An 11,705-nucleotide genomic window follows, 5' to 3' on the forward strand; every position below is an offset into this window, starting at 1 on the left:
TCATAAACTGACTTGTTGCTGCTGTTGTCTTGTTTCTGATTCTTTAGTTCGAGTACAAACAGGAGAAATCACTCAGTGTCTTTCCAGTGTGTGTTTATTAAATTACAAAGGTTATTATTTATGTTATTAGCATCGTTACTGAATCATCATGTACACTTTTATTCGTTCCCAGAAGCCACTGGGACATGGAGACACCACAACTGTCTGGACTCTAGTCACTTTACAACATACAGAATGACAGCGATGAGGAGGAGGACGATGAAGACCAACCCTTCGTTCTGGTTCCATATACATCGGCGCCGACGACACACCAGGTGAACACATGAAGTGTTGAGCAGCTTTGGCCTCATTCACACGTTTCCTGTCAGGCAGACGGGACAGATTGCAGATGCGATTTTCACTGAGCCACATGCAGACACACACCGGATCGCTGAGCGTCCGTCTGCTGCAGCAACCTGCCGTCAAAGCAGAGAAACCTGAACTCACAGGTTCCACCTCGTTTTCAGGACGTTAACTTAAACTCTGGGTCTTCGTGACACTGAAGTCTGAGGAACTAAGATAAAGGTTTTTGGTGTTTTTTGACATTTAACTCAGGACAGTTTCTGCAGGTGATGAAGATGTGATGAGGAACAGGTCTCATCCAGAGCTGCGGATTCTGAATCTTCTTTTTTTTTTACAGCCATAAAAACAAACAGAAAGTTTGCTTGTCTTGATTTAGGACTTCCTCAACCTCAAGGAACAGTGTCGTAGTTGGTTCTCTCCGTCTTTCTGGTTCCACTGAAGATCCAACAGCTTCAGCATCAACTCAGAGAGCAGAACATACGGTTACTGGACGAAGCTCAGTTCTAGGTGAGGAACAGAACAGTGGAGGTTTGTTCTGTTAGAATAAATGAAGAACGTTGATGCTGATGTCGAAGAGATTGACTAGATTTTTTTTTTCTGAAGACGTTCTAAGAAGGTTCTGCTATGTTCTAGGAATGTTTAAAGTTTCCCTAGGTTCCCAGAAGTTCTCCAAGGACATTTAAAAATGTCCTTAAAACATCTGCTGAATGTTGCATTGAACATTTCATGGAAGAACGTTCTATTTGTATCGGAACCGCATCCCCACAACACCAGCTGATCATTCTACCTTCGTATATATGTCACATTAGGACCGCTTTATAAAAAACATTGTGGTTTGAGAACGTTCTTCAGGTGTTATCACACAATCTGACAACTTCCAGTTACAGTGTTCAGCCTCAGAGGAGAATGATCTGAACGGACAAATACCCTGAAAACATTCTTTGAAAATTAAATGTTCTCCGAGACGCTTTGAAAAAAAAAAAAAAAAACCTGTGAAAAACCTGAAACTCTCCTCAGAACCTAGTTCATGAAGCACGTTTATGAAGAACCGTGGATCGTATCAACCATCTGAAGGCTGTGAAAAGACAAAACGTGTCTTCAAATGTCAGAAAACCTCCAAACACTCTGATTACAGTCACAAATAAAAACAGCAAGTCTTGACAGAACTTGGATTTTTTTCCCAAATTTTTTGCTTGAAAAATGACACAAAGATTTGCTGACTGACGAACTGAGACCCGGAGGAGGAGGAAGCACAGATCTTGTTTGGGTCATTTTTCACAGTGAGTTTGATCCATGTTAACGGCTGTCACTGTGGTTTGATGATTATTGGACCGCACACCAATCCACCAATACCAGAGAAGAAAATAAACCGACTCTTCTGATTCCTCATCAGCTTCAGTCTCACACTGTGGCTCAGTGAACATCCTGTTTCTGCGTTCTGTCACTTTCTGATCTTCTCTGGACTCTCAAAGCCTCTTTGTTCACACTGTCAGTGTCTCCACAACAGAAGCTCCTTTAAAGCTCATCTCCACCTGTTTGAACCGCCGCGTTTACATCTGGACCAGAAACGTTCTGTCTTTAAAGAACCACATCACGGCTTCACCTGCTTTCACTACACGCCTCATTCATCAGTGTCCAAGAAAACCCAGATGAGAAACGGTGAATGTGGTTTGTGGTTAAACAGCCGGGCTGCGTCGTCCCTTTAACAGTTCGGCCGAGCAGCGACGCTGTCGGCGCCGACGGAATGAAGGATGAAGCATCGAAATACAGTTCAGAGAATAAAAAAACAATAAAGTTACCATCGAGTTCATCATAGTCAACACATCAAAGAGTTCTCATGTTTAAAAGTCGCTTTTTTGTTTCGCTCCATCCTGTGCAGACGGCGGCCATGTTGGACCGGCGGCCATGTTGTTGGCGGGCGATGAGAGAACATATGTTACAGCGAAGTCTCTGCTTTGACTCCTCAGCGGCGAGTTCAGGTTCAGTTGTTCTCGAAGAGCGACAGCAGGTCGTCGTTGTTGTTGTTGGGGAGGTCTGGAGGTCCGAGGTAGGACAGCAACTCGTCCGGGTTGGTCAACTCAGGAAGCAACTGCAGCAACAAACATGTCAACAAATAAGCTACACTCAACATGGTGTTCCTCAGGGTTCTATACCGGGGCCCACCACAGTTTTTTCCATTGTGCACATTTCCAGTCGTAAAAAGTAACTAAGTACATTTACTTTATTGAGTACAAGCTGAGCTCACAGTTCTAGTTTTGGAATCAAGGTTAATTAAATAAACAATTTTCACAGAAATCTGGGAAACTCGTGATTTAGTTTTACCTTTTGATTGTCCATCTGCTTTTATTGTTTATCATTAATGAGGGCAGATTCACCTTTAATGTGCAAAAAGCAACGGCTTTGTTGCAGACATCTACAACATAAAAGCACCTGACTGTAAAAACCTCTTTGTTCTGTGAAAACAGCTGCCAGAAACTAAACTGTGTCAGAGAAGCAGACGGACGAAGTCAATGAAGAGACGCCTGACAACAAAACTCTGCTTTACTTTATGCTTTCATGCATGAGAACAACATCCACTGTAGAGGGTTCATAGATGTTAGAGGAGATCTGGTGGTTTTCATGAATAATGGAGACCAAAAAGAAAACACAAGTTTTACTTCCCGCAGTATTATTTTCACTACTGTTATTATTCATATTGTTATGAGCACATACAGTAAAACCTGCTGGTTTCTACTCGTTGTTATTATTATTATTATTATTATTGTCAACAACAACAACACTAATAATGACATGAATAACAGTGAATGTAGTTCAGCTTCTGGCTTCTTCTCACATCCAGAGCTGCTGTTGTTGTTGTTGTTGTTGTTGTTGTTGTTAATGACAATAACAATAAAAATAACAATAACTTATTTTATTCTTAGAAATGACTGAATAAATAAATGAATAAATAGTTTCTCCTCACGTCCAGAGAAGGTTCTGGAACCTCAGCAGACCCGCCCAGACCGAATGAGCCGTCGCCTTGGAGACGGGGATTCTGGTTGCTACGCTGCATCATCTGGTTTCCGCCCCCGAGCTGGGGGTTGCCATGGAGACCCTGCGACTGCTGCTGGGAGAGAGGAGCACCATGGGAAGTGGAGTCCAGACGGCCAGAGACGGACATCTGAGGGGAGAGGAGACGGTCAGCATCCCGTCATGGACTGATCAGAGCCGATCGGTTGATCAGGGCTGCTTACCTGAGCAGCCAGCGGGTGGGGGGGGGGCTTGTCAGGGGTGAGGAGGGCGCTGGACAGCTCCGACTGGTAGGACAGGGGGGGAGGGCCGGGGGAGGAGAAGTCCCCACCAACGCCGGGAGTCCCGGGACCACCGAAGTCTGAGAAACCGGCAGACTGACCGGGATAGGACGGAGCTGGAGGACGAGGAAGATCAATACATGTGATCAGGTGAAGACAGCTGATCAGATCAATACATGTGATCAGGTGAAGACAGCTGATCAGATCAATACATGTGATCAGGTGAAGACAGCTGATCAGATCAATACATGTGATCAGGTCATCCTTGCAAACAGTAACCTTCAGGGAACTTTCCTGAAAGCTTCCTTGATGTTCCCTGGAGGTTCTCTGAGAGTTCAGCAAACAATAACCTTCAGGGAATGCTTGAGGAACTTTCCATGAACCTTTCAGGGATCCTGGATGTTCCCTCAAAGTTCAGACAATGTCCTGGAAATGTTCCCTGAAGGTTCAGCAGACAGCAACCTCTAGGAAATGTTCAGGGAATGTCTTGGGAACGTTCTCTGGACATTCTCTGAAGGCTCGGGAAAAAGTAAGCCTCAGGGAACCTTTGGGGAACGCTTGATAGTGTTTCCTGGACGCTCCTTAAAGGTTCCCTGATGTTCAGAGAGCGCCATCTGCAGAGAACCTTCGGGGAACCTTTGGGGAACGTTACCTGAAAACTAGTTACTTTTAAGGAACATTTAAGAAATGCTTCCTGAAGGTTCCCCGAAGGTTCAGCAGACAGAACCTTCGGTACAGCAGCTGCTGAACTCAGACATCCAACGTGTACCTGAGCAGGTAGAACCGGTACCTGGGCCCGAGTAGTCCGGGGTGCTGCTGCTGGTCCCGCCCCCTGCAGGGAGGGGGGGGTAGGGCATCGGGGAGGAGGAGGAGGGGGCGGGGCCGAGCGATGCGATCATCTCCATGACGCTGGGCAGAACCATGTGACTCGGGCTGAGGGTCCGGCAACGCTTCAGAACCGGACCGTCCGACTCCTCCTTCACATGGAGGTCCGGCTTCACGGGAACCGGCTTCCAGCTGCAGACCGGATCGATGGTGATCTCCTCGTACTCAGAGCTAAGGACAAAGAGTCAGAACCAGTCAGAACCAGACAGGACCAGTCCAACCCAACCTTTACTCAGCTGGTTCTGAGTCCCGGTTCGGGTCTGGAACAATGTAAGTTGAGGTCACATCAGAGCTCAGAATAATCTGATCTGCTGCTTCTCATCTGAGCTGAGGGTCCAACGAGCGGTTCTTACTTCTGGACGTAGATGAGGATCCCCAGCATGTACTGATCCACCTCCAGACCCTCCAGCAGGGCCGTCTTACTGCACACACACACAAACACACAACGTTGTGGTTCTGAACTTCATCAATAGAGCACTTTGAGAAAAGCTTCAGGTGGTGGAACTCACTGCAATGAGTTCAACAATAAACTAAACAAAGAGCAGAAAAGATCCAACAGCTGAAGAACAGGAAGTCCGATGTGTGTTCTGACAGCTGACGGGTCCAGACTGAACCAGAGACTCTCTATTTTGATTTGAACTTTATTAAAACATCTAACTGAGATGAAGACTTTGTTTACACCCAAATGTGTGTTTTGGACGTTTTCTTTCAGTTACGGGTCCGTCAGTTCTGAAACAAGACTTCCTAAAGTCTTCTACGTGTCTGGTTTACTGAGACCTGCAGCTACATGCGGTTCAGAGAACATCACAAGGTCACTTCTGCTTCTTCACGTTTTCATTACTGTGCTCAGAGATGGAACTTTTCATGACGGCTTCTCCCCATCATCAGATCACTGGTCCAGTATTACAGGTTCTGAATCAACAACACGATGAGAAATGACGGAGAACATTTCTGTTTTTATCTGGACTAGTTCCTCAGATGTTCTTTGGATAAACGGTGAAGCTAAACTTTGACAGACACCGTTTGAAGTGTGCAGCTTCTGAAGGTTTGCAGCAGATGGGAGCTGGTGGGGAGAAGAAGGCTGGTGAGTGGAGGTGAACACAGCTCTGGGTCTTACTTGCACACCGGACACCTCCAGGTTCCCCTCTCACAGTTGAGCTGCAGGTACGACTCCAGGTCGAAGCACTGGACACAGACACACTCAGTTAGCTCACTCAGCAGACACACGGCCACCTAAACCTGGACCGGCTGATGCTGCTGATCAGCGATCAATCCGACCCGTCAGGCTGTGATCGGCTCCCACCTGGACGTGTCGGCAGTCGTGGCCTCTGGCGGGCAGCTGGATGCGGCGGAAGGTGATGGGACACTTTAAGGAGACCCTGATGGCCGTCTGCTCCACGCCGTCCTCTCCGTTTAGCCCGGGGGTCCCGGGGATCGACCCGCTGCTGAAGTTCCTCTTTACTGAGACACGGACGCAGAAAGTCATTTAAGAAGGCAGAAAACTGAACCAGCAAATACTGAGCTGCTGCTGCTGACGGGACCAACACCACCTAGACTACTAGCACTGAGCTAAAGGATGCTACTAACCAGCTAACCAGCTAACCAACCAGGTGTTCTGTTCACTGCCATTCTTCTACAACCATCAACATCAGCGACCACCAGACAGTCGTGAGCGCTAAAAGATGAGTTTGTTAGAAGTTGATTCATCCAGAGTGGATCCTGTCTACAGATGGTTCTGGTAGGTTCTGGAGGTAAACGGTCCCTCCATCGTCTAGAACTGGTTCTGACCAACCACCATCACACATGCTGACATGAGCCTGGAAAGTTTACCCAGAATGCACTTTGTGAAGTTTCCTCTGGTGACTGATCAGAACCAGAACCACATCCAAAGAGACAGAAAATGTTCAGAATCTCAAAACTGTTCATTATTTTACCAAACGGATCAACTCCAGTCCACATGATTCAAAGCAATGACCACCACATGGAGCAGAACGACTTCAGGATCCGTCCCAGAGTACTGACAAATGGTCCAAAAGGATTTTAGGTCCAGAACGATTCAGGATTCATCCAAAATGACATTAAATGAGTTAAAATAACAGAAATCACTCATCAGATGTTCAGAATGACTCAGAACCGTCCACAGTGGCTCAAAACATGACAAAATAAAATAACAGAACCAGGTCCAGTGTTCAGACTGAGACACCTGGATGGATGTAGAACTGATCTGGTGTCAGGTTCTACCAGAACCCAGATGTGTTCTTCCTCCTAAATGTCATGTGTCTATCTGCTGTACTGATGAAGTTCTGAGGCTCAGAAATGATGGAAAAAGTCCATTAAAGTGATCAATCTGGACCCTCCTCTGTGGACTTGAAGGACCTGGACCTCTGGAACATTCACAGTCTGAAGGTAGAACTCTGGTCAGTAGATAAAGGTTCTGCAGATACAGAACCAGGTGTTCTGAGGAGGTTCTGGGGGACGACTGACTGACTGGACCTCTACGTATTTATTGCAGATCGATAGATGGGTCAGACAGACTCACTCTTGGTGACGCAGTGCTCAGCGGGCAGCAGCCTCTTCTTCATCAGACCCTGCAGCACCGACCGGACCGACGGACGATGAACCAGCTGGAGGACGAACAGGTGAGACTGAAGACACAGAGACAGCAGGTCAGACGTGTTCAGAGAGCTGCTCACCGATCACGGGTCAAACCGTGTGATCGTCAGCTGATCACCGTGAATGTTTTCTGGTTTCTGGGACACTAAACTGAAGATCTTTGGACAAAACGAGACACTGGAGGAAACTCTGATCCACATCTCCACCATCACCTGGTCAGTGTCTGTGTGTAGATGCACATCTGTGTGTGTGTGTGTATCATATGAGTGTGTGTGTGTGTTCTTACGCAGCAGCAGGCGGTGACGGTGATCTGGATGGTGTTTCTTCCCGGCTGACACACCTGCTTCAGGTACAAGGGCTTATGGGAGGTTTTGTTGTCGCCTCTCTCGATGGTGAGAGGAGTCGCGTTGACGCTCACCTGAGGACAGACAGGAAGTAAACAAAGCTGAGCTCACACAGCAGCACTGTCTGGAATCTGAAACGGTTTTCTGCCCCTGATGAGTCGGTGATGAGGGTCTGACCTGGACGGAGGCGGGCCAGTTGGTGTTCATCTGCCGATCCTCGTGGTGGTAGCACTTGAACTGCAGCTCCAGGTCGGGTCTGAGGGGAAACACGAGCCTTTTACTGCTAATCACACTTATCGTTATCGTTGTCATGGCTTTGCTGTGTTGGTTATACGTATCAGTGAAGCTGGAACTGGTTCAGACTCCTCAACAAGAAGAAAACTGATGATGATACTGAACCTCTTGACGGTAGGAAAGAGCTTTATTACATTTACAGAAAAATCTGAACCCAACACCAGAGTCATGTTCTGTGCACCCTGGCAGGATTCAGTTATTTAATAAAAGCATCTTTCAAACACCGCTCTGGTTTCATTACAGCTGGAGGAAAGCTCCAACCAGAAAACTGGAAGAAAAACTGACCAAGTGTTTTCCTGCACAACAAGTCACACAAAGAAACGGATCATCGACACTCCAGATAATCTGTATGAATGTAAACATCAGTGTGTCTGCACCCTCGGTGTTCTTCTAAATAACTAGTTTTATGGTTCTTGTTTAAACTTAACTTTAATTCTTCGCTCCACAATATTTTTTGCTTCTGCTTTGCACCATTACAGTTATCTTTATTTTTAGTTACTTTTAGTTTTTTAAAATATTTTTTATCTTGTACCTCACTCTGAATTCTCTACAAACTCCTCGTATTGTGTGAACTGTACCTGGTAATAAATCTGTTCCTGATTCTGATACGCTGGTGTGACGCTGGGGAGCCGCTGAGTGGACAATTTAATGTGGAGCATCAGGCAATAACCGTCAAAATAAAAGCACGAAAGCAGCTGATGTCTGAGGCTGAGCGCTGCGTGTTGTTTGTGGCGTGCTCGTGTTTGTCGCTACCTCATGATGAGCGTCTTGTAGACGGAGTCTCGCAGCTGGAAGACGTGGTTACTGACGGCCAGGTTGTGCTCTAATCTGAAGGGCTCTAGGACCACGCCGTCCCTCACCGGGAAGGTCAGCCGCAGGTCGTCGCTGGGGTTACCTGTGGACAGGAAGCCAACGCCGTCAGACGCCCGGTCGCTTCCTGTGACATCACTGCCAACATGTTCAAACGATGCAGAACATCTCATCGATAACAACCTGATCATTGATCCTGCTTTTAGTGGTGATAACGTGATTGTACGAATATCGATGAGACTATTTCATGAACATTAATATTATTGGCTCAGTTAACCAATAATAATCACATTAATAAACTTAGATTATTCTGATTGTTGATCTAAATGTAATGTGGTTATTTCAGTTATTCATCATTCAAACAAACAAACAAACAAAAACCATTATTTCATTACTTCACCAAAGATAATTCTTTATTCAGTGGCAATAATCGGATCGTTCTATAAACAATCATCAGGCTATTGAGGATAAATCAGATTTTTAGTGGAAATATTGTGATTATTTTACTAAAAACAAAACATTTACTCTGATATTGTCATATTTAGTTTAGTTTTGTCGGCTGCTCCACAAATAATAATCTTTCATTTAACCAACTGTTTATCAAACTGACTTAAAGGAAGACGCCATACTGGTGATAATCTGGTCTGTCCATTTCTTTGGTCAATAACCAGACGACTGTGATGCTACGATGTGATTACTTCATTGATCTCCTTCTGACTCAGACTGATGTGACTTCCTGACTTCACACTGAGACTGAAGCTGATCGATCGACCACCTGCTGGGTATTGATCACCTGTGGGCGGGGGCGGGACCAGGCTGGCCATGTTGGGTTTGATGTCGGCCAGGAAAGACGAGGGCGGCGGCTTGACGTCACTGTTGCCTGGCGACATGTAGGGCGGCGCCATGGAGCTGCCGGGGGTGATGGGAGGCGTCGGGTTTCCGGGAACCGGAGACGAGGGGTAACCTGGCAACCCTCGGCCAGGCTGGCAGGGAGAGACGGAGGCGTTAGATTCACACCAGGATGAGCTCAGAAAAGTCCTCAGAAAACCAAAAAAGTCACCGCAATGCAGAAAAGTCCTGATATTACAGAAAGGTCCTCCTAATACATGAACGTCCCCATAACACAGAAACGTCCTCATAATACAGAGAAGTCCTGACATTACTAAACTATATCAAAGTGATGACCTCACCCCGGACGACTGGTTGAAGGAGTTGTAGACACCGCCGGCGCCCCCTGTGGTCAAAGCGTTCAAGCCTGCACCCTGACCATTAAACTGGTCCTGCTGCACAAACAAAACATCACGTCACCACCGTTTACTGATCATTTATTAGTGGAGTCTCCTGCATCGCTCAGGGCTGCAACAGAGGAATTTTACGATCAAGAAATCTGCTTCATCAGGTCGTCGATTATTTCACAGAGTGTCAGAATAAACAGCGCTGAACCAGCCGAACATGTTAGCCTTGTTCACCTTGTAGTACTGGGAGTTGGGGGGTCCAGAGGGGGGGTACTGTGGGAGGGGCATCTTGTGGCTCTGATAGGAGGGGGAGGAGCCAGAGCGCTGGGGGGCGGGGCCTGGACCACCTGGACCTGCAGGTAAACAGGCAGAAATGACTCGATAACACAAACTCTTAGAGGTTAGCAGTTTCCCTCCGCTTACAGTGTTTGTGCTAAGCTACGCTAATCACTCCTCAGAGAACACAGAACAAGAGAGTTCACTGTTTTTATTTACAGAGTTTAGCTCTGATTAGTTCTTACTGTCCTGCTAACTGAGGGCACCTTTTCTAACTAATCTTTGTCTTTCTCAACAACGGAGGGAATGATTTCACATGTAGACAACTTTCAATAAAGGTTTAGGAAATTATTATGACTATTATTGTGTTTTATCTGGTTGTGTTACACGTCTAGGATCTTATTTATTAATTTGTAATAGTTTTTGTTATTTGTCTAATTCGACATTAGACAGGAAAACTTAACTTGTGGTAAACAACTTAAATTACTGTTGTTTTACTCGTACTTATTGCAGGGTTCCTACACAGTGAACATATCGGTATATACCTGCGGTTATTGTGCAGAAGGAGTGCTGTAGGAGACTACAGCGCCCAGTGCTGAAGGCAACACAAACCAACCAACACCAAACGGACACACACATCCACACACAACCTGTAGAGCAGAGTCTGTTCCTGTCAGTTCACTGTGACGTGAACGGTTTAAAGTCAGATTCACTGAGTTTCAGCTTCAGCTCAGTGTTTATATCCAGTATTTGTTTGGTTTCATGAAAACTTCTGCTGTGTTTAAACCACCTGCAGTTTCTTTCATTGATGTGAAATGTTTGTTCATGTTTCTCCATCTGCACCCAGACCTCTGGAATAAAACCTGTGGCCTCAGGGTACGAACCAGGCTGTGGGCTCATTCTACCGTCCAGGGTTCTGGTCCAACTGAGGACTTTAGCATCAGGCTTCTGTCAGATTAAAGATACAACAACAATAATAAAATCCCTCCCGCCACCAGCAGACGTCCTACCTGGGTGGTACTGCATGTTGGGCCCAGAGTACGGTCCGGGCCCAGCGTGGCCGCCTCCACCTGAAACCGGCATGGATCCACCGGCACCACCAGGACCAGACATGACGTTCACGCTGGAGCCGACAGGAACCCCGTACTGCTGAGACATTCCTGGGAAGGACTGAGGACGGTGAAAGTGCAGCTTCGTTATTCTGCACAAGCTGCAGTTCAGTAAACACGCTAAAAAAAGGCCCAACGACAAACTGAGACCGTCACAAACTAGACGGACTCTGACCACAAGTGTCCTGTAGAGTCTAAATGTGTCCAGGTTTATCCTCACCTCAGAGCTGTAGGGCCGTTTGAGGCCCTGTGGGGGCCTCAGGTGTCCCTGCTGAGGTCCGGGGCCGTAGTTTGGAGGCTGAGGGACCCTCTGTGGACCCCCTGCAGGGCCGTACATGGGGCCCATGGAGGGCGGCCCCCTGGTGGGCCCTGGACTGGGGCCCATGCCTCCAGGAGCCATACCTGGGGGACCGCGGGGGCCACTGTGGGCCATGAACTGGTTGCTGTAGGCTGGACCCCCCATCTGCAGCACAGAATGAACATGACTGACATTAAACGCACCGCCGA

General features: G+C 46.9%; 1 protein-coding gene across 1 annotated transcript in view; it reads right to left on the reverse strand.

The window, feature by feature from the left end:
• Nucleotides 1–76: 76 nt before the first annotated feature.
• LOC103368073 (zinc finger MIZ domain-containing protein 2-like) overlaps nucleotides 77–11,705 on the reverse strand; it is a 16,518-nt gene continuing 4,889 nt past the window's right edge. The window contains exons 5-20 of the mRNA XM_008296319.1: nucleotides 11,419–11,661; nucleotides 11,100–11,259; nucleotides 10,048–10,166; nucleotides 9,769–9,861; nucleotides 9,372–9,561; nucleotides 8,522–8,663; nucleotides 7,652–7,730; nucleotides 7,417–7,548; nucleotides 7,057–7,162; nucleotides 5,821–5,978; nucleotides 5,635–5,702; nucleotides 4,871–4,939; nucleotides 4,402–4,688; nucleotides 3,576–3,748; nucleotides 3,305–3,502; nucleotides 77–2,431 (exon numbers count right to left, since the gene is read on the reverse strand). Coding sequence (XP_008294541.1) covers nucleotides 2,324–2,431; nucleotides 3,305–3,502; nucleotides 3,576–3,748; nucleotides 4,402–4,688; nucleotides 4,871–4,939; nucleotides 5,635–5,702; nucleotides 5,821–5,978; nucleotides 7,057–7,162; nucleotides 7,417–7,548; nucleotides 7,652–7,730; nucleotides 8,522–8,663; nucleotides 9,372–9,561; nucleotides 9,769–9,861; nucleotides 10,048–10,166; nucleotides 11,100–11,259; nucleotides 11,419–11,661 — 2,325 coding nt within the window. The 3' untranslated portion in view covers nucleotides 77–2,323. The remainder of the gene's footprint in view (nucleotides 2,432–3,304; nucleotides 3,503–3,575; nucleotides 3,749–4,401; nucleotides 4,689–4,870; nucleotides 4,940–5,634; nucleotides 5,703–5,820; nucleotides 5,979–7,056; nucleotides 7,163–7,416; nucleotides 7,549–7,651; nucleotides 7,731–8,521; nucleotides 8,664–9,371; nucleotides 9,562–9,768; nucleotides 9,862–10,047; nucleotides 10,167–11,099; nucleotides 11,260–11,418; nucleotides 11,662–11,705) is intronic.

Source organism: Stegastes partitus, unplaced genomic scaffold, assembly GCF_000690725.1.
Source record: "Stegastes partitus isolate 25-593 unplaced genomic scaffold, Stegastes_partitus-1.0.2 Scaffold1120, whole genome shotgun sequence".
NCBI lineage: Eukaryota > Metazoa > Chordata > Actinopteri > Pomacentridae > Stegastes > Stegastes partitus.